At 35.7% G+C, this 23,926-nt stretch overlaps 1 protein-coding gene across 1 annotated transcript in view; it reads left to right on the plus strand.

Moving 5' to 3' along the window:
• Window positions 1–23,926, plus strand: part of COL19A1 (collagen type XIX alpha 1 chain) — a 277,248-nt gene that overhangs the window by 133,073 nt on the left and 120,249 nt on the right. Inside the window, 1 exon segment of the mRNA XM_023754306.1 lies at window positions 11,007–11,060. Coding sequence (XP_023610074.1) covers window positions 11,007–11,060 — 54 coding nt within the window.

The raw sequence follows: 23,926 nt of genomic DNA on the forward strand, positions 1-23,926 counted from the left end.
CCTTTACCTCTCATATAACCTCCAGGAGGACAGCCCGGGGGGGGGTATCTTATGTATAGCTGTACCACCAGAGATTAAAAGTAGTTGGTGCAGTGTAGCTACTCAATAAATTTCTTCTTCAGCCAAAACCGGTTTGGCTCGGTGGATAGAGCGTCGGCCTGCGGACTGAAAGGTCCCAGGTTCGATTCCAGTCAAGGGCATGTACCTGGGTTGCAGGCACATCCCCAGTAGGAGATGTGCAGGAGGCAGCTGATCGATGTTTCTCTCTCATTGATGTTTCTAACTCTCTATCTCTCTCCCTTCCTCTCTGTAAAAAATCAATAAAATATATTTTAAAAAAAATTTCTTCTTCATAGGTAGGGGAAACAGATATTTTTCACTGACGAACATATTATTAAAGTAAAATATCACTAAATCCTACAGTGAAAATATCTAGAGGATAATATAAGAGTTCTGACTTATACATCATAACAAAGAGCAGGTTTTAGGGCAGATAGTCACCTTCTCCTATATTAACAGTTTTCAGCAATGGCAATCCTGATGTCACTTACTACCCCTGATTTTTTTTTTCTTTTTTATCATTTGGAGAGTCATGATGTTTGTGGGCAACTGGAATTATCTCCTTACTTGAAGAATCCTACTTTCTGTTCAATATACTGCAGACATAACCAGAAGCTTTTTATATTTTAATCCATTTCATCTTTTGAGAAATAAAGATATAATATAATGGCTGTGAGAAACCCAAAATCTGCCCTGAGATATGCAACTATTTTTGTTTATTTATTCACCTTGGTCATGTCACCTATTAATATTTAGGGGTTGAAACAGATGGTTTCAAAAGTCATTTCCAACTCTAAAATTCTATTCTTCCCTTTTTTTACATTCCCTAAAGAAATTTAATTTATCTATGATCTAGTAGATACCCTTTAATAATACTTCTTTTAATTTTCCCATTACAGTTTACTTTCAATATTATTTTGTATAAGTTTCAGGTGTACAGCATAGTGGTTAGACAATCATATACTTACAAAGTGGCCCTCCTGATATTTTCAGTACCCACCTGGCACCATTCATAGTTATCACAATATTATTGACTATATCCCCTATGCTGTACTTTACATCCCTGTGACTACTTTGTCACTGCCAATTTGTACTTCTTAATAATAATTTTTCTTTAAATTCTATTTCATCACATTATTTTAAGAGGTTAGAGGTTAAATATAAAGAATAGTTTAATTAAATCAGATATATTCCTATTATAGAGCAAGGTTCGACTTACCAGTGTCAAGAACTGTGAAAGGTATGAAATTTTATCCTACTTGCAGTTTAGCCTGCCACAGTTTCATGGACTGAGCCAGAGAGAAAAGAGGATCACTCATGGCAGTGGGAGCATGAGCTTCCTGTTTGCATTGGCTGCCTTGCTGCCAGGCCGCAGGAGTAATCCATAGGTACTGACACGCAGTATGTTTGTGTCACAACTGAAGAACGCCATGCTCAGGAAACCCAAGTCTTTCATAATGGTCTACAAGAGAACCTTCTCTTTGCCCCAGAGGGAGACATTCTCTTTATTATTCTGAACAGTAAGCAAACCTGCCCTCTGTTTTTCTGTATAAACAGCCTTAAAAAGAGAGTTCAGAACAAAACGGCATTTAGTACCTCCCTCATAAGACATGAAGGAACATGAAAGACCCTGGAAAGATCCATTGTCTCCCAACAATATTCCTCCCTCTTTTCTATGTTACTGTCTTGACTTCTGACAAATTTTCCTATGAGTATGCTACTCTATCAACCATTCTGATTATCCCTACAAACAGAGGCTGGGACCAAAACTGTTCAGTCTCATATGGAATTTAATGAGGGCTACCATTAATGACCCCAAGCAAGTAGATGAGGCCAACCTATAGGATCCCAGACCCAACCAGCTGATCAAATCCTACAAATTACCCAAATTCACCTTAGAAAGCTATATTATTTTCTCAAGTTTCTGAATTGATCTTTCCCCTAGATGTGAGGCAGCAATCTAAATTCATCAACAAGGACATGGACATTTTAATAAAACTTACAGAGACCCATTCTGTCCCCCACGTTAGCCAAGTGGGTGCTGAGTGAGCAATGTGCTAAACCAAGAGGCCATTATCTTTTTAGTCTAGGACCATGTCAGTCAAGTCAACAAGAGCATCTAGGTGGCAGAGCCAGAATTAAGTTGGAACTTTCTAGGTCCCCTTTTGGATAGACAACTACCTGAAGGGTGAAAAGATAGTTCAGAACATAGTGACTCACAAGACAAGTGGAAATGCAAACTAATCGATGGAGAATTGTCACCAACAATTCTCTTATGCATTGTATACCTTTTAAAAACAAATCCTAGCAAATGTTAATTTACCACAACACTGCTAACCTTACTACTGCCCCATTCAGCTCCCCCCTATTCTAATCCTCAGATGACTTTCTGGGGCTTTGCTATTTTTACTTTCAATCAGGCTGTTGATTTTTCATTCCATTTTTTAATAGAATGCCACTCTGTTTTACAACCACTTCTTAGTTTCCTAATATAGTCTGCAAAGTTTAATACCTTTCTGTATAAAAACATAAAGGATGATGCTGTGTTTTAAATCTGGTGAGATTGACCTGAAACTCCATTCAAGCACTATGATGATGCATATTCCACATAAATGTTATGCTCCAAATATTTCTTTGGAAGTGGAAGTAGAATACGTTGAAAAGTGGGATAGAGCTTTGGGTCAGACATACTTGAGTTTCAGTTCAGGTCCCCCTCTTATTTGCAGTGTTATTTTAGGAAGTTTTTCTCATCTATGAAAGGGAAAATTCTATTTCTTAGGGTTGTTAGAATTAAATAAAATCACTTATGTAAAATGACTAGTGGGATTTCTGACAATAGCAGGTACTCAATGCCAATTCTCTAACCTCTTCCTCAACAATTCTCTTATGCATTGTATATCTTTAAAAACAAATCCCGTTATTGTGAGTGTGTGGAGGTTTTCAAATGATTTGTTAAAATGACAATGGGCTTCTACCTTTTGGTTCTGTGCAAGTATGAAAGTATTTTTATGTGTTGTTCGTATTGTCTTTTTACTCACTACTGTTTGTATGCTTGTTATAGCTGTATATTAGTACAATGACTCTCAAATTATCTTGATTTGTTCCCTTGATACACTATTCTTTTTCAGAAGCTTGAAAATATCTTTCTTATTTCTCCATTTTATTGAAATATTATGAAAACATTAATTGTAATTTACTTTCATGCTAACTTTCTAGTCTAGTGTTTGATCGGTAGCTTGAAAATGAAGTGGTTTGTTTCTGGCTTTGATAAATCAGTTCTGCTTACTTGGAAAACACATAGTGTTGCCAAGCCAGCAGATTGAAGAGTGACATAGGAACAACATCCTGAAGGGTCAATATGACACATCACAACTAATCTTATTAATGCCACTGGCACTGAATTGAAGTTACTCTGACACAGCCTTGAGTTATTCAATCATTAAGTAGATGAGATTATGAAGGGTAAATGTTTTACTCCATTTCTAAATGGTTGTGTTTAAAGAAATATGTATATAGAACTGATTTGTCCATTGACCTACAATAATCAGTACATTACTGAGACCTGGCCACTGTGGCTCAGTTGGTAAGAGCATCGTCCTGTACACTGAAAGGTTGTGGGGTTTGATTCTGGTCAGGGCACATACCGAGGTTACGGATTCGATCCCCAATATGAGAAGACAACAGATCAAATTCTCTGTCCTTTTCTCTCTCTCTCAAATCAATAAGCATGTCCTTAGGTAAAGATTTTTAAAAGGAAAAAGAAGTTATCCCTCAGATGTATTTAACTAAGTCAGACAATTCTAACATTTTCAAGGGTTAGTCTTTTTTATCAATATAAAAATGTATCTATAAAAAGCTGATAAATAGGTAATGCAACTACTTTACTGATTAGTTAGTACATAAATTACCAAAATGCACTGTATAGTTAAGTCTTACTTCATAGGAAAAAGTACTTAAATGTATGTTTTTAATATTGATTTTTTTATTATGGTATGCAGCATTTTCCCCTCTTAAAAGTTTGGTTTTCACCAGCTTACTCAATTGTAACTTAGCCTGATATTGTATAAATCATCATTACAGTTATCTGCATTAAATACCTGAGTCTTTCATGTGATGTGTGAACATCTCTGTAATGAGTTATGTTTTAACCCTGAAATTGCTAGATTAAGTTTTCTTCATTCTGGTCACTTGTGTTGCATAACCCAAACACAAAAGTTATTGAAGATATTAAAGTTGGACTTACATTTCTATCATGCTGTCCATTCCTCAGAAAACATCAGAATACATTTTAAAACAGCCTGTGTGTAGATTATTCCCTCTTTGTGCAATGGAACCATGTTTCCATGTGGCCACTTACCTGTGGAAAATCGAGTCCAGAAATACAGACTGTTATTTGATCAGGCTAATCATTAAAACTGAATCAATCATATATATTCTCCCTCATAAATCATTAAGACATGATACAAATAGACTTGACAGACCATAGCCTTTCAATTTTTTTTACTTGTCAACAGATCTTTGAGTTCACAGAAATCAAATGACTTCATGTATTAGATTAGCATCAAAATAAAGCAAATCTACACAGGTTTTCATAGTCAAGAATAATTATAAATATGAAATGACCAAAATGTGAAATTACTTATGACAAATAAATGAAAGTAAATCAAGAATAATTACCAAATGTGAAACTACATTATTTTAAATGATAACATTTTAAGTAACTTGATTGGTTCTATTTATTAATAAATGGTTTGGTTGGACGCTTTAATCTTTTTAGTTCATGTTGTTTTTCAAAAACTAAGTTGTTAATGCTCATCACTGTGAGATAAATCAAAGAATTCAGGTTGTATTTCTTCCTCTAATGAAGGACAAACTTATCCATATAGAAGTATAAGAATTATACTTGAATTACTTTGATGAATAATGTAAGTTTCTAAATCAGAATTTCTGTAGTTATGACAATTAATGTTCTCACTACAGCAGAAGTACCAAGAAAAGTGTAAAGAATCAGAATCTTAGCAGTCATTCATCCATTTAACACCTACTAAATGCAGTCCATTATGCTAGATAATATGCAAAGTGGAAAGGAACCAAGAATATATACAATTTATGAAATGGAATGTCTCAAATAAGGGCAAAAATCATTGTTAGAGGAAAGTACAAAATCTAAATTTACAGACTATATATTCTATTACTTAATTTATAGTACATTTAGTTTAATTGACTGAATCGGTAGTGACTGAGGACTTGCTATTTCAGAATCTATATAACAAAAAGAAATGGGATTTCTGAGTTCAAAAAGCATAGAAAAAGATTATTGTTAAAATCTATCCCTGCATCCACATGGGACCATAATTCATTTATGTCTCATGTTTAAAATGCTGCCAGGACTTTAGAATGAAATTAAGTTTTGAAAGCACTACAAATGACCTCTATTTTTTAAATTGTCAAAGGTAGGGTAAATTTGTCCATCTAGTTATGAAACCTATTTACTGTAAATGATAATGATTGAAGCATTTCTGTCCACACAGATATTTCATAGAGTATTCTTTCTAGTGACAGTTCTTATTTTTCTCTTGTCAGTGTTACTAGACAGGCTTGAAGGGCTTCTTTCAGTATATGGAAGAGATTCTATTGTTCTTTATTCAAAGACATCTATTTCCTAGCATGCACTGACAACTGCTTATGATAAAATGATAGGCTTTTGAAATATAACATAGAATTTCTCTTTCTGAATACTTACACACCCTGAGGGAAATTCTTTCTTGTGTCATTATACTTCTGTGAAATAACATAAAACTGGTTGCTCCTTTAATTTACAAGCATAAAGTCTTAAATGCCACTTCTCGGAACTAATATGAAAATCTCTTCCCATGACTGGACTGTATGCCTTTTATATTTTTATTTATTTGTTTTTTGTAATCTGTTTTGATGTTTCCAACTTATAAAATTTCTTCCCATTGTTCTCATATTAAAGCATGAAACTTTCTATAAAAACAGATAAAGTCTGTTTTCAACTTTAATTTTATACACTCTATTTGAAACACAGAAAATGCCTTAGTGGCATGTTAAGAATTTATTCAGTTTTTGCTTAATCTTATGTTTCAAGTTTATGAAGCATATTCTAAAGCAATAATCATAACAGTTAAAATACACTTACTTGCATAACATTTTTGTTGAAGTCAGTTTTAGGTATCATATGTTCCTCAACATTCCTGGCAAGGGAGTGCAAATAATACATTAAAATGAAACTCTCCTTGTTCACTTCAGCTCCTTTCTTTGATTGAGAAGTTATGAATATAGCTTGCCTCTTTTCACAAATGAAGATGTGTTCACATGCAATTAATCTACCCTATTAACTCTACTAAACATCTGCTGTATTTGTTAAACACTTCAAAATTATGTTCTGAACCAGTTAATTCTAAGTAATTTCCCAGTTAAATATTTACAGGAGCTTCCCTGATGATAAGTTCTAGTCTGTCTTAAATAATCAGCCGATTTTCCAGAGAGGGCTGTGTGAAATGGAACCCTCTGTAATAGGTATCCAGTGGAACTTAGAATGGCTTAGCTGGATTGGACTGCTTGTGCATATTTTTATCCTAACCCAAAGAGGTAACAGCCTCATGAATTCTGTTATTGGTCAACATTTTATTGTCCAGAATTTCACTTAAAAAAAAAGCCTGATAGACACATGCAGATGTTTACATCATGACTATCCTAAATACATTCTCAAGTTTCTCTTTCCAAAAAGCAATAAATCTTTACGTTTGTGGAATTTGGGAATAAACCAACTTACAGTTATTTTTATAGCCAACTAACTGGTTGAAAAAGTAGAAAGAAATGGATAGGCATTAGTCTTCGCCAATTAAATCAAAGAAAATAATGTACGCATTATGCAGATGTGCCATGTGCACAAAGTTACTTAAGATATGATTCTCTAACTAGAGAAATGGTATAAATCTGTTAAATCTCAAGTAGTGGTCAGAAATATAAATAAGTTCCATAACAGAGGTGATGTCATAGGTGGTAAATGATAATTCTTAAATAAACTAACTGTGAGGCATCAGAGAATGAAATGATCACTTTATATGAGGAATGAAGAGGAGACTGAAGGCTCTCCAATGTGGTATTAAAGTCCAAGTCCAAGTTTTGAAAATGAATATGATTATATGGGCAGCAGAAACCTATTCCCTACCACCACCACTTAGTATTATTCTATCTCTGTTTTCTTTCAATTTACTAGGTGTTTATTGAGTCTCTTCTGTGTGTGGTAGAAGATAGAAAAAAATAATCCTCTGTCCTCTAGGAAGGAGGGTGGGGGAGGTAGCAGAGGGTAAAGAGGGGATAAATGGTCATGGAAGGAGACTGGACTTGGGTAGGTAAACACACAATACAGTATACAGATGATGTATTGTATAATTTTATACCTGAAACCTATATAATTTGTTGTTGTATTTTGTTAATCCTCACTCAAGGATTTTTTCCCCCATTAATTTTTAGAGAGAGTGGAAGGGAGGAAGGGGGAGAGAGAGAAACATCCATGTGAGAGAAACACATGGATTGGATTGATTACCTCCCACACATGCCTTGACTGGGGCAGTAATCGAACCTGCAACCCAGGTAAGTGCCCTTGATCAGGAATTGAACCCAAGACCCTTCGGTGCTCGGGCTGACACTGTAACCACTGAGACACACTGGCCAGGGCTGAAACCTATATAATTTTATTAACCAAAATCACCCCAATTTAATTAACAAATATATAAGTAATCCTCTAGAACTCTTAGTTAATTAAAATAATAAGTAAAATACATGCATAATGGCATTTACAAGGCCATAGTAAGAATGAATTGTGGGAGAGTTCTGAGACAAATGCTGAGCTGTACCCAAGTTTAATTTAGTAAGCTGGAGCTTCAGTGTATCTATAATTGTCATAGTATGTGGTAAGTAAGTCCATTTTTAGACCTTACTAAATGAGAGGAGTAGTGAGCTGGATAATTTAAATAATAAATCATCACCAAATTTTAATGCATCGTAAAAAATATGATTTTTCTGCAGTTGGTTGGCCTGTGCTTTACCAATGACAATATCATATACTTTTTCTTTGTAAATTTCAATTAATATTTGATAAAGGGTAGCTCAAAAATATTCTGAACATTAATGCAATGTGGCTATGATTAAAATTGGTCATGAATAATTCAAATAGTGAATAATCCATTGGAGATTAAAAATAATTTCCAATAGGTCCTAGAGTTAGCAGAGGTTAAAGGTGAAGGGAGGATTCAGAATCACAAAGATCCAAGAGGCATAGAAGTGGGTTATATGTGAGAGTGAACTTTATCTTACTGTTTGGACATTGCTCACAAAACGTTCTCATATATCATTTTTACTCTCCTGAATACATTTTAAATCAATTTTAATATTTTTACATTATGTAAGCTTTTGCTATGTAACTTCTTCAGAAAGTAAAGGAAGTAAAACTTTTATTCTATGTGGCTCAGAACTAATTGTACTCCATTGATGAATGTTTGGTGTGTGTATTTTTTAGTGGCTCGTGTTTAAAAACACTGAAAGGGCTGTCAGCATTTGGATGGATGTCAAAAATGTTATATATAAGTTTGACTATTCATGAAATTATAATAGTTTCCTAAGGGCAAGAGGGAAGCATTTAATCTAGAGCCAAGATTATGTCCTTCTTGTAAATAATGACACAACTCCCTGTAATTATATTGTAATTAATACTTATTATATTTGGTTTTCAGCATTTGTTTTCTTATACACATTAGGAATTTACCAACCTTATGTTGGCCTAGTAAGCCAACTTTCCTTGGTTACATAACTCCATATATCCCTGTAATAGTAACTTTTTCCAAAGTAGATAAGAGAATTGAAATTATAAATACCTACACTTTATAGTGTTTTATGGAAGAGTCTGAAAGATTTATAGGGAATACTGTGGGTTGGTGATATGTGCAGAATTTTTTATACTAATGTTTTTAGAAAATTAGTTTCAACAATTCATACTAAATTCTGACAACTTTAGTCAAATGAAACCTAACTGAATGAAAAAAATAAAATAACCTGTTTATAACCTTTTTCTATTCAAAATAAAATTAGATAGTAAAATTATGCTTTACAACATTATGAAAATTTAGTTTTTATGAAAAAAGGAAAAATTGAATATATACATGATAAATAATAATAGGTCATCACAAGCACATCTGATGTTTTAGTTTAACAGTAGCCATGACTTTTAAATAAAAAGGTCATATTATAAAAATGAATCCTAATTATTTTTAAATTGGGTAACAATAGAATGTTTCTTTTAAAATGAAGGTGATTCCAGGTTTGTTTGAATATATAGTACTAGACTTCTCATTTATTCAAGCCATTTAAGTCATTTAATAGATGATCAATTAATCATAAACATTTGCAAAATCATTTCAAAATTACTGCCTTTACCCAAAAGCAGTTAATTGATTTCCTTATATGAATTTTATTTTTTACTCAGACATTAAAAGGCACATCCCATGATGAATAAGACACAGATTTTGCTATGGTCCTTAGAGTCTTGTGAGAGAAACAGATCATTGCATGAACAATCATTTAAATGAACTTGTGGCCAGTACTTTAAAGGACAAGAATAAGACACTGTGAGACTGTGAAACAGGCAACCGTCTCTTCACGTGGAAAGTCAGGGAAGGTCAGGCTGGGTTTTCTCAAGGTCAATTTAGCTGTGATGTAGAGAATGGTGAGTCTGTGTCTAGTGTCAACGAGGGAGCTCTTACAGATGAGCAAGCAAGAATTGATAATGGGAGCATTAAGAATAGATATAGATGGATCCAAATATACTTTGGAAATGCATTACAAGGACTTGGTCACTGGATGTGAAAAAGAACTTTGAGACAGGAATGTATGGAGGATGCATTCTAGATTTTGTATGAGCACAAGAGGATGTTGTGTGGATTTACTGAGTTGAGGAATGCTGGAAGATCTCACTTTTGAGAGAGGGTCCTAAGTCCGCTGTTTTACATGCCAAACTTTGAATGCCCACGAGCTAGAGGAGACCATGGGTATGGTCAAGCAGACCGTTGGATATGTGGATCTTCAGCTCAGGAAATAAACTTGGGTTATAAATCTTAGAATTATTAGCCTAGAGAATTCAAAGCCCACTGACGAGAGAATGTGGACTGAGAGAAAAAGAGCCTAAATCTCCCACAATTGCAGGTGGATAAGGAAGGAGGAAGATCAGGAGATACTAAGAATGAGCTTTCAGCGTGGTAACAACTTAGCAATAACTGCTGAAGATTTTATATAACCAGCAGTTTGAGGGTCATGATGAATCGGAATTTTTGTGTAACAGTAACTATCTGTAAGAATCAGGAGACTTAACTTTCAGATTAACAACAACAGGCATTTCCTGGGCCTTTTTTATGATCTGAACAAATGGTTATTTTCCCTACCACTTGGCAAAATTATGAGAAAGTATTAAATAATGTCTATGATACTAAAAATTAAATGTTATGAATAGACATATGTTGAAGCCATTCTCATAACCATGTGTTTTCTTAGCGATACTTACAGAGCTACTCTCTACTGAAAATATAGTTGTATTTATAGTGTTTAAATATATATTTTTCTGCCTGCAAACATTAGTTTGGTGAAACATGGTTCTGATCATGTGGGAGTTTTCACTGGCAGTGAACATTGGGCCTCACACCAGGTTTTGAGTCACCTTTTTTCTTTTCTGGAGTTAACTATAAAGATAGACCATTCAGAGTAGGACAGTTCATCGTTATTAATATATTACGTAGTCTAATCTTGAAAGAGCTCAAATCACTTTAAAAGTTTTGTTTGAACAGTACAGTAGGTATTAATTTTCACAACATTCTTTGTGAGGCAGGTGTACATGAAACAGGCCATTAACATGTGTCCTTTTTTCCTCATAGGGTTCCCTGGGGATTCAAGGCCCCCAAGGTCCACCTGGAAAAGAGGGTCAGAGGGTAAGTAAACTTGGAACAACTGGCAGGCATTGCTAATCCAGGGGTTACTTATTTCTGACACTAATCGAAATAAACCCAAAATATAGCAAGCAGAGAGGCATAAGGAGAGTATCAACTGTCTGAAGGCTGAAATCTGAGTGTTGAGCTGAAATTTGAGATTTTGACAGAGACAATTCAGAAAATTCTATATATTTTCAAGATTGGCAGCACAAATGTGTACAGTAGTTTCCCCTTTAACTCTCTAGCCCCTCTCCATTTAAGAGTTCATTAATCTATCTGAATCAAAATTTAAATAGTCTTGGTGATAAAAATTACTATCTTAGATCTGTGCTTTGAGGCTGTCTTAAGCATTTAACCCATTGGGGCAGAGAACTAGATGAAATGACCTTATGAGGTTAATTTCTGAGCTTCTTATTCTGTGTTCTCACAGTGATGGCCAAGGTGTATATTGCATCTGTTTCTGAATTAAATGCAGTCTTCATCATCCAGGGAACATTTTCCTTCTAATAACTACTCCTTCCTGGAAATTTAGTGATAACTTATACTCTCTAATTCATATCCAAGATATATAAGGAACTCAGTAACAAAGAAATCAATAATCCTATTTAAAAATGGGCAAATGACCTAATAGACATTTCTCAAAGGAAGACATATAAATGACTAACAGGTATATGAAAAGGTGCTCTACATTGCTATTCATCAGGGAAATGCAAATCAAAACCACAATGATATGTCATATATACTAGAATGGCTATTATCAGAAAGACGAAATGTTATAATTTCTACAGATAATATAGGGATATTTATTCTTGTTCATCACAGCACCATTCACAATAGCCAAGATCTGGAAACAGCCTAAATGTCCATTGACAGATGAATGTATAAAGAAAGATATATATTTTCCACACAAAATTGAATATTATTCAGCTTTTTTTAAAAAAAGAAAACATGCCATTTATGACAACATGGATGAACCTGGAAGACATTATGCTAAGTGAAATAAGCCAGATACAGAAAAACAACTACTGCATATTCTCACTTATAAGTAAAATCTAAAAATGTTTAATTAATAGAAAAAGAGAGTAGAGGATGATTAGTGGGGGTGGGGAGAGAGATTTGGAGATATGTTGGTTAAGGGATACAAAGTTTAAGTTATCCAAGATAAATAAGTTATGGAGATCTAATGTACAACATAGGTTGACAGTACTGTATTATATTCTTGAAATTTGCTAAAAGGGTATATCTTAAGTGTTATTACAACACACGAAAAAAGTAAATATGAAATGATGGCTGGATTAAGTTAGCTTGATTGTGGTGAATGTTTCACAACATGTAACTATATATCAAATCATAAAGATATACACCTTAAATATGTGCAATTTTTAATTATCAAGTATAACTCAATAAACTAGAAAATAATAATAAACAGATTTTTCAGTTCTAACTAAAAAAACACTTATACTTCCTAAGTAATTTGAGATGGCATAGCTCATGTGTGTACATGTATGTGTGTGAGTGCATGTGCATGTGAGAAGAACATTTAACCTGAGACCTACCCTCTTAACAGATTTTTAAGGGTACAATGGTATTGCACTTTTGCGCGTACAGATGTGGTCAATTCAGTTCCTCCTCTTTTGTTTTAATGAAAAACCCTGCCAAGTCATATAGTCACCCATATTGTTGTATAGTTGCCTTTTTGAATCACTGAGTAGAAATTGATCCATGTCATTGTTAAATTTCATCTTCTGGATTAGTCCATAATACCATTCTGTTAGTTGGGCTTTTTAGTTTTGTTTTGTTTCCCCAGTGAAATAGCTCCCAGTTTCACATATCTCAAATTTTGATGAGTCTCCCCTCTAAGTACTCATTCAAATCATTAATAAATCCTGACTAGAACAGGGTCTGGCATCTCTATGTAACACCAGCAAAGGCTGCCATCTTGTCTACCATTGATATCCTGTGGCATGATAATCAAATAACTTACAAATACATTTGAATTCTACTTCCTTCCCACCCACATTTCTTAATTTGGCCTGTAAGATAATTATGAGAGTCTTTGTCACACTAGCTAAAATAAAGAAAATATTCGAATGAGGCTTTTTAAAAAATAATAATGCTTGAAATTGAGATTGTACCCTAGGAAGCTTACATTTCAGAAGTTGGGTTAAAGAATAAATTAAACACCTATTCTTCATGATAATTGTGGAGGAATGTATTCAAATTATAAAGTTCAACCACTGTTCTCTGTAAGTTTACTCCATTTATAAATATGCAGAGTCCAGATCATTTTATATTACCTTTATTTTCTCTTCTATCAAGAGTGACACAGTGTAAGAAACTAAAGAACAGACTTTATTTTTTAAAAAATATAATTGATTTTTTTTACAGAGAGGAAGGGAGAGGGATAGAGAGTTAGAAACATCGATGAGAGAGAAACACCTCCTACTGGGGATGTGCCCGCAACCAAGGTACATGCCCCTGACCGGAATCAAACCTGGGACCCTTCAGTCCACAGGCTGACGCTCTATCCACTGAGCCAAACCGGTTTGGCAAGAACAGACTTTAAAGCTGCTGTTAGACATGGTTTGTCATTATTACTGGTCTTTTATAGGTGTTCTATTTATCAAGAAAAGGTAGCTACAAGTAGGTATTATTGACATTATCCACATTTACAAATGATTATTTTTAAATATTCTCAGTGATATAATCTGCTTTATAAGCTACTTGAAAGAAAGAAAGCTTAATTAATTTAAGAAATGAGCATGCTTCCATATTTACATTTAGGTCCATATTAGTGCCACTATTTCTTCCCTGTGCAAGAGTTAGGTAGAATTCAGCTCTTTTAGGCATAGAAATATATTTGTGGGTGTGCATATATATACATACACACATACTTAAAGGTAAGGCCAGTAATTTTTACATTTCATTGGAGTTTATAATAGAAAACGTCATGAGGACAGAGGGCCAGGACACTGTAGGGCCAATAAGTCAGCAGAAGAGAGGTTCAAGATGCAAGGAGGGCTCAATAGGATTTAAATTTGTAACAGAGATGATGGATAAGAAAAGAGGTGGTTGGAATTGGTGCCAGCTGAGAGGTTTTAGTTGGATAATCAGGAGAGCATCCTATATAATAAAAGGCTAATATGCAAATTGTCCCCTCGACCCGGAGTTCGACCAGGGGGCAGGGTCAGCCGGTCAACCACCACAGCCCTTCCCCCCAGCTAGCCCTGCCCCCAATCAGCCCCCCCACCCCAGTAGGGGGCGGAGCCTGCTGGCCAATCTCCCACATCCCCTCCCTCCAGCCAGCCGGGCCCAATTGGCCCCAATTGGGGCAGGCCAGCCGGACCCCACCTGTGCACAAATTCATGCACCAGGCCTCTAGTTGGAAACATAAATTATAAGAAAAGGTATGAGAGAAATGGTGGATTGTGAGGAAGAGAGGCATCAGTGGGAAATCTGGTGGAGGGATAAGGGCAGGAACTAGAGGCACCCCAGAAAAGTATCTTAGTGAAAAGTGAAGGATTTTAGAGCTGAGCATATTCATTGACATTTACATGAACATCTCAAAAGAACTGGCATTTATAAACATTCCCTCTAAGATAGAGATTCCTTATAGGATTTCCTAATATTCCTAATAGAATCCCCCAAAATATAAAAAAATAGTTTTATTTTAGCATAACCTTGGATTTCTCCTTTACAGTTACATAAGGTGCATGACTGAATAATCTTAATTTTAAGGTTGGTATAAAACTACCATGGTCTTTTTAAAAGAAATTGCTCTAGGTCTCTGAAAAAAAACAAAAAAACAACCTCACACAAACATTTGGTGAATCAGCTCTGCTTACTTCCACAAACAGAAATTTATTTGGTTGGACCAAAATGACACCTCACTCTTGCATTTCTGTTGCTGGGTCCTAAACAGAATATTTAAGTTTTAAATTCCTCCTACCATGCTCTCAATTTAGCTTCTATACTTGTGCCTTTTTTTTTTCTCCAGCCATTCCCATTCCCTTCTCTCTTTTTTTTTTTTTTCATTTCAGGGCAACTAACCCTCCTTCCAACATTTTTGTGCATATTTTACTTTCCTTTGAAGTGCTTGCTCGAAGCCAGCTTTGAAGCCTGTGTCTGGGGTCAGGATTCCCTGCATTCTAAATAGCAGAGAACCTGAACATAGGTAGCTCTCAACCTACAAGATGTGTCCCTTCACACCAGCCCAGTCTTAATGGCAAAGGAATGGGTCATATTTCCTCGACAGGTAGGAATCTGATGGTCAATCCTGCAAAAGTATGGGAGGCCTGCTGGCTTCTTAGGATATGAGCAACATGGGGTTGATGTTTAGGCTCAAGGGCCACACAGCCTGAATTTAAGTCCCAGCTTTGCCACTCATTAGCTGTGTGACCTTAGGCAAGTTCCTCACCCTCTCTGTGCCTCAGTGTCTTCATTTACAAAATAGATTGTAATAACACCCCCAGAGTTGTTGGAAGGAGAGTGCTGGTTATGAATTAGCTGTTGTCATGATTCTCATTCCAAGACTAGTGATCTGAAGCTGTTTATAGAAGGGAAAAAGTATATAACTTCAGAGTAGTAGGAGTTGATTAAAGAGAATATCTAGTTGGCCAAGAAAAATTATATAAAGTAAATTGACTGTTTTCACTCCCACTCCATTGAACCCATCTTATTGAACTCTTACCTGAATTCTTACTTTCTCTGTATGTCCTCCCCCATGTTATAATACCCCAGAAGCTTTATGAGGCCCAGTGTTGATCCAGCTTCATAATAAAATGAAATATCTAAAAAATTTTAATTTAAAGGAGTAGAGATGAGGATTGGTGTCATCATCGTGGAGTAGCTGAGGCCTTAATGCTTATTTAGTGCATGCATTGTGCTGATCATGTATAAATTCACCAAGTGTTCATGGAAAAACCTTGTTCTTCTTTTGGCTTGTTTCTGGATTGATTTATATCCTTTATCTAAGAAGACACAAGTAATATAAATAATGTTCTAATAATTCCTGAGTTATATCAGTCTCATTAGGAAAAAGGACAACAAAATCACTGCCTCTGTGAAATCAACACATGCTATAGAACTCATCTAAGCAAAATTTTCCTTAAGCTTATTTGCTTTTATGGGACTTGATATCTTTTTCAAGTGAAATTTTACCCAGATAGCCTGCCCATATTCAGTGAAGGCTTCGTAGAACACAGCAAGCCAGTAAAGCAGGTCAGGACTGCCCGCCCCCCATAGTATAAAAGCATTTCTTCTCGCTCTAGGATAGCTTATTCCACAGTGCTAACTCCACAGCCATAAAATGACCTCAGAGTTTCAATGAAGCAAGTTCAGGGGCTGGTAGAACCACTAACAATTCTCTGTATTTGCAATTAAATTCTTTTACATGGGCCTGAATTTGGGGGAGGAGCCTTATGAAGAAAAGAATGAACAGTGATAAATTTTCAGCTCACAAAGTAATTTGGTTAGTTGCACAGTCTAATTAGAGGGAAATAAAATATTGTTTTCCTATTTTTATGTATTAAAACTGACATTGACCTGTAAAATGCACAGTGAGCATATACAAAAATTCTGCTCACTCACTAAAGCTATGACTAATGTCCTTGTACCAAGAATTTGTATTGCTAACAGGAAATTTGTTTTAAATAATAATTCTGCTCTGGTCCTAGGTAGAACAGGGGTGAGGGGGGGTGGGAAGCATCGTTTTTGCTTGGATCCATATATAAATGTGTACATGTGCATATGTTATGTAACATTTTAGAGGTTCTTTATTCAACAATGAGGAATTCATGTTTATTGCATGTTTTAAATTTCCACTTTACTTCCTATGAAATTTCCTAAGGCTGTCTCCTTGAGGATGCCTTGAGAGTTTACAAGAGATAGTAACTTTGATCCTATCTGACATTTCTAATGAGTAACTGGGAAAGTGTGTACCCTATTCAGGTCCCAAGAGATTTGCAGTTTTTCCCCAATACCTTACTAGAATTTATAAAACTAATGAGAGTCAGAAGATAAAAATGATCAAATCTACAATTATCACTGCATTTCTTTTTGCAGAGCTTCGAAGCTCACTTTGGGGAACCTTCACTATTGTTTTAATGGCTGATACTGCTGGCTTTCTCTTGTTGTCTTTCTAGAAACTCATCATTGAGGATTATCTAGCTATCTCCAGTTTACCTATGAGACTTTTAAAATTAATACTTATGAAAGGGTGATTTTATATAATTGAAAAAACTCTTATTGAGTTAAATTCGCCACCTAGAGAGAAAAAATGAACTGTAGTATAAATTCTACCATATCTTAAACCATATAATGATTTATTTTGCATTTATATTTTCTTTGTATGAAGTAACATTTGTACTAGGAATGTAAGGCATTGAAACACTATAAGTATCTGTGTCACTATATATCATATTTACAGGTTACACATATTTGTAACCTGACTTTACTCAGTTCTTACTTATGTGCTTTGGGTGCTATATGTTGTATGTGTGTATGAAGTCACCTATATGCTTCCATTGTTTTATTCCTCATTTGAGTGATTAAGTGAGAAATCAGTATAGAATAGAAGAATTACATACTAGTTTTAGTCCCTTTGTCATATGATACATTTCTCAGAGCAAAAATAGATCATTTACAAATTACCTTCCTGTGCTAGTCCTAACTGATGAGGTCCCAAATAGCATGTGATTTAGTATTAAGCATGTGACTTCACCATTTACTGTGTCACATATTTAGGTGTGATTTAATATTTGTGAAATTTCTTAATAGCATTTCAGGGTTCTTGTCAGTTAAATGTCCCTCGAGATATAGAATCAGAATTTCAGAAAACATTGACAAAATTTTAAGGAATGACACCGGTCTGCTTTATCTGAAAATTTGTACTTCAGAATCTTCTCCTAATGTCCTGCCACCCAGACACTCCTGCTCATTCTAGCTTGGTGTCCCCAAAGCTGCCTCAAACATAGCTTCTGAAGTAATGGAGTAAGGCAGGAAGAAGGGAAAGAAGCTAAAATATGTTAATGTCAGACAAGTGTCCACCAGGGAGTAGTTGTGGAGCAAGGACAAGAAACCTCCCCTTTTGCCTCACACTCCATGACTGGTGGGAACAATAAATCAAAAGAACAAGATGTTGGGAGACAACTGCTAGCTCACTCTAATTAGAACTGGTGAAAAAGAGACACCGTGGGAGATGCAGCCCAGACTTTCTGAGAGTAGGCCATCCCTTAGATCAAGTTAAATATCACAGCCATTTAATGACAGTGTGCCTGTGGTCCACCGTGGTAAACTTCCCTCTAATTAGTGAGTCTCTGCAGCACACTTGAAACAGAAGACAAAGGACCCTGGGAAGGCCGTGACAACAACTGCGACAAAAAGATGACAACCAATGTTTGTGTTTCAATAATACATATATAAGGTGTTAAGCCATAAGGAGCTAGGGTTCTTACTCATTTAAATGAATATTTATTTGTGTAACAGAAGAGCTGTATAAGCTATCTCTGTTATTTGGATTAGTAAAGAGGCAATGTTTCATGTTTTTCAAATAGAATGCTGACACTGAATGGCTTGTTTGTATTAAAAGACCTAAGGGTTGGTGTCTGCTGTGGAAATAGCATCCCATCTCTTGGGAAGTCCTTCCAACTGGAGACACCCAGGCCCTGAGGTCTGGGGAGAATGGAGCCACTTCAGAGGGAGGGGCCTGAGAGGAAGGCCCATACCAGGGTCATCACATTTTTTATGTTAGAGATGAAAGGGAACTGTAATGTCACTCCAGTCCACCAAATAAGGGAACTGAGGTCCCGAAACATTCAGCCATTCTCCAAGGCTGCAGGGCTATTCATGTCTTAGTTATTCTATGTGAGAAGGAACACCATATTTTATTTTGTGGTCCCAAACCAAAGTCTAGATTTGCATGTCTTTAAAATGGAGGATATTGAGAATGTAACCAAAGCTACTTTATTTTCTAATTAAGGCCACACATTATAAGGAACAATGTACATAGGTCCTGTTGGCGCTGTCCAGGTCTCCACATATTGTAAAGAATGCAATTTATGTCCCTATGGCCTGCTTATCTGGCAGCACCAGTTGGGAACCAGCCTTGCCTGATCAGTGGGGAACAGGGATGGGAGTCAGAGCTGCTCTTTATCAGCTGTAGGATTGGGTTAACTTGTGACTTCCAGCAAATCACTCAAAATTCTCATCTAAATCTATGTTTCATCATAATTCAGCCCTCTGGTATATAATGGGATTAAGCCACAAACACTTTGAAAGCACCCTGGTGACAGGTGTTCTCTGAAGGAGTCAAAATATTACCTACTAAGCCACACAAACACTTAAAGAGAATGGAAAAGGAGAGGACACTTTCCACCACAGTGGTGATATGCTAATACTCCTGCATCCGTGTTTTTACTCAGTACACCACACTGAATACGTAAGTGGCTACTTGGTACATTTACCATTGGAAATGTCAAGTACAAAGCTATTTATCCATTTGGACACAGTGAATACATGTGTGGGTGGCTGCCAAAACCAATAATTACACGTTATTAATCAATTTGGGAAATACTAACATAAGTTTTCAGAAATGCAAAACATTTGGAACTTGAAATATTTTATGGCCTAGTGACTTTGAAAGCTAGCAAATTATGTTTCTAATAAATAATATAAGACCTTAATTTTGTGCAATTTCATAGTATTTTGAGCTACTTTCGGTGACAGCACAGAATTCTCAAAGTAAGTTTAATTTGATAATACTTTAGTTTTTTCAATATGTTATATTTCATTTTTCAGGGAAAAGTAGAGCTATTGAAAACACATGTAATTTATTTTGCAAAATAAATTTAGTGCCTGTTTTGTATGAGGTACCATGGAAGTGACTTAGGTTGGGTTTCCCTAAAAGGATGATCTAAGATGGAATTCTTGTGCACATGATTTATAGAAGAAACCTGAAAAAAAGTGAGAAAAGAAGAAAAAGGAGGAGGAATAATGCAGGCAAAAATGTAGTTTCAGAAGTCTAGTCTCAGCCTGATCCCACAAGGCAATCAGAAGCATCACAGATTTGATCCTACCTTGAGCAAGGAGCTAAGTAAGCTTTGATACCCAAAAACACACTGGGTGGGGATAGGGAAAGTACCATTTCAGTATCTCCAGCTCCTGTAGACTAAGGCAGAGGGGTTCAGGCAGAAGTCATTAGTAGCCAACACCATGGTAGTTGGGTACCAACCAAACTTGGCACCAATAGCATCTGCACCAGAGGCAGAATAAAACACTATCCCTATTATTACCAAAGCAGCATCCACAATGGCTTTTAAGTGGAAGTAAAGACATAATGAAAACTTTGATAATATTAACCTCACCACCAAGAGAGAAAAAGAGAGGGGGTGTATTTACATTAGAGTAGATGACCGAACTGTTCTTTTAGTCTAATCAGTAAATAATAAAAGGCTAAAATCAGGTCGCATTTGTAAACAACAGAGTGAAATGGGACAAGATGGGACAGACATCAGAGAAAAAATGAGCAGAGAGACAAGGCAATGGACTTATGTATCAAAAGTGATTACTGCTCTGGCCAGTGTGGTTCAGTGGATAGAGCATTGGCTCAAGTACTGAAGGGTCAAGGTTTGATTCCCGGTCAAGGGCACATACCTGGGTTGCAGGTTTGATCCTTGGCCCCCATCTGGGCATGTGTGGGAGGCAATCAATCAATGTGTGTCTCTCACATCGATGTTTCTTTCTCTGTCTCTTCCTGTCACCTCCTCCCTCCCTCCCCCCCTCCCTCCCACTCTCTCAAAAATCAATGGAAAAATATCCTCGGGTGATGGTTAACAGGGGAAAAAGTGATTACTGACATATCAAATCTGAAATTGTGATAATGGCTTTAACCAAAGTAGAAAACCCTGGAGGGCAACATTCTTTGGGGGAAAAGGAGTCAATTCCAAGCCTATATCATTAGATCTGCTGAAAGGATCTGCAAATAGAAATGTGCCAGCCCTTGAAAATCTGGATTAAGATCATAAGGAAAGGGACAGAGTTTACTATTGGGAAATCATCAATTTATGGTGATAATTGAAGCCACTCGTGTGGGTAGAATGGCCAAGAGAGAGAGACTAGAGAAAGAAAATAACTAAGAAAATAACCTTGAAAGTAGCGGGTTGAGAGGTGAATGAAAATGTTAAAAGTATGGAGAAATAAGAAAAGTTTTGAAAGGGGAGAGGTGGTCAACTGATTGGAAATGCTTCAGGCATCAGAGGGGCTGGGGTATGAGGCAAAGCCATCAGTGATCTTGAATGAAGCTGGTTTCTAAGAGTCACTGCTCTGCGCAGAGGTGGATAGGACATTTTACAGGTTAGGTCTCGGGAATTGTAGTAAGTATTGAGAAAGTCGGGGGATTAGAGACTATTCTTTTCAGAAGCTGGGTATAAAGAGAGTTGGCATCCGATCACATTTGGAGAGGTTAAGGAAAATATTTTTTCTGGTAATTGACTACATTGGTAAACTGAGGCAAGGAAGTCAATGAGTAGGGAGAAACTGAAGGTGCAAGCAACAGGAAATAATAATCCAGAAGTGCCAGCGAAGGTTAGAAAATGCACACGTGTAAATATGGATCAGCACCTCTACCTTGAGGACACATGGGAGGAGAAAAGGGGCGTGGCCACTCATTTAGGGGGCAAAGTAGGAATCAAAGCTCTGTGCATATTCATCTCATACAGAAAGAATTTTTCAGTGTAGATATAATTCAATTAAACTTTTGCTGTTCATAACAGGCATCAGTCTCAAGACTGTTCATAGTTTTCTGATGGCTACTGCTTTCTTCCTTCATGAACAGCAAGACCCATTAGTCAAGTGAAAGCAGAGAGAATTACAGAAGTAGAGAAAGCAAACTTGAAAATGGTGGAGAGGGGTGGGGCAGTTGGAGAAGCAAAGATCTACTGCTGCAATTTCAGACTTTTCCTAGATTCTTGAAGCAGCTGGTGAAAATGTAGGCATTTCTCTTTACCTCCTCTATCTATGCCCTCTTTCTTTTGTAAATTATCAAGGGTATCTTAGAACATTTCTGTTATCGGCCGTTTGTCTGAATTCATTTATTTTGTTTTATAAATCCATTTTGCTAGAATACAGTTCTAACTTCTTGGAAAACTTAGTTTTATTGGTATAATCTAAGTAATGTCAGAGTAAAATATTGCCAAAATTAAATTGTTCTTATCTTTATTGCTTTTGGCAATTTTCACTTTTTATAGCTCTGTACATATTCTGTAAATTGTCATTTATTTTTTCTCAAATGATATAAAATTTTTGAAGCATGCTAATTAAGTATAATTCCCAGGCTAGGTAATGTCAAGAGACCAGTTTACCAGATAAGTGGACCTGCCTGTGTCTTTTATCAATAAATCCTTGTGATTATAGTTATAAATTTTTATATGGTATACTGCTAACTTACTATGGGCTTAAAATACTTTTCACTGGGAGCTGATAGAAATGAATATGGTGTATTTCTCTGCATGGTTACCATAGAGATAAAAATCTTTTCAAATGTGAAGGCACAAAAATTACTAATTCAAAAGAAGTTATGCTTCTAATTTAATATTTAAAATGGTGCACTCTTCCCTTTCTTTTTTATTTTATCAAAATTGCATGACTTGAGTGTGTCTAATATGCTTTTATTGGATAATTTCTAGTATAAGAAAAACCGGAGCAAAAATTAAATTGGTGAATTCCCCACAGCATTTAGTGTGATGAGGCTTTCATTTCTAATCTTTTATCCTTAAGAGATGCAACATTCTTAATTATCTCCCTCATACTCCACCTCCATACTCCTTCTTTATATCTTGCTATTCCATTTCAAATCTAATTACCTATAATGGCTTTTCTTAAAAACAAACAATTGATGGCCTTTCTATTTCTGCCACATTATTTCCAACAATTAGACACATTTTCTAGCAATAACACAGTTCCAAAGATGAGCAGATTTATGAAATTTTCTCAGATCTTATTACTGTTCATGTTCAGATTTTATCATTCTCATAGACTTCCCTTGAAAAATCAAATTAGGACATTCTTGTATAATATTCTGTGACTTAGAATTTTTTTTACTTAATTTGATTTTGTTACAAAAATGTCAGCAGTATTTCTTTCTAGAGACACAGAAATGAGCTAAACCAACCCTAAGACAGGTGATTAATTAAGTGAGAAAAAGTCATCCAATGAAACAAGACCATTGTGGACGATGTGCCTAGAATGTCCCTGGAAGATCTATGTGATGGAGATAGAGGAAAGGGAGACAAGGTCAAAGAAAATAGACCCTGCCTTATCTGCATTTTCCTTACAATTGTTTTCTTTTCAAGCATAGACTACTGCCCACTTAGTTAAAAGGATGTAAAAGGAAGCAGAAGAATGGAGATGATTGTCCCCAACAAAAGATAGGAATTAATAAACCATGGGCGCTGTGCAGTACAATGCTATTCAAGTGTGATGCACAAAGTGTTACCAAACCCTAATAAGTACAGAAATTTAAAATACATGCTTAGAAATTTTTTAAGCAATTTAATATTTTTATGTAATCTAAGCAGTGCTTATTGGACTCCTCCAGTAGAACAGACTATAAATGAGGTGGTATGTTGTTGAACTCACATGGAGGGTCACAGCAGTGCTTGCTGCCTACAAGTGACGAGCAGTAGGGCCCCATCACAACATGAAACATTTTCAGGTTAGCTTCCCAACTGTAATACACAAAATCTGAAGAAATGCAATCATGTATTTTATGCTATTATTTTATTTTTATTTTAATCAAGTTAGGGAAGTAAATTTGTGTTTACTTATTTATAACCCTAACTACTAATGCAACAGCTCAAAGGATTTTTTTT

The sequence above is a fragment of the Myotis lucifugus genome, unplaced genomic scaffold (assembly GCF_000147115.1).
Source record: "Myotis lucifugus unplaced genomic scaffold, Myoluc2.0 scaffold_59, whole genome shotgun sequence".
In the NCBI taxonomy this organism is placed as follows: Eukaryota; Metazoa; Chordata; class Mammalia; order Chiroptera; family Vespertilionidae; genus Myotis; species Myotis lucifugus.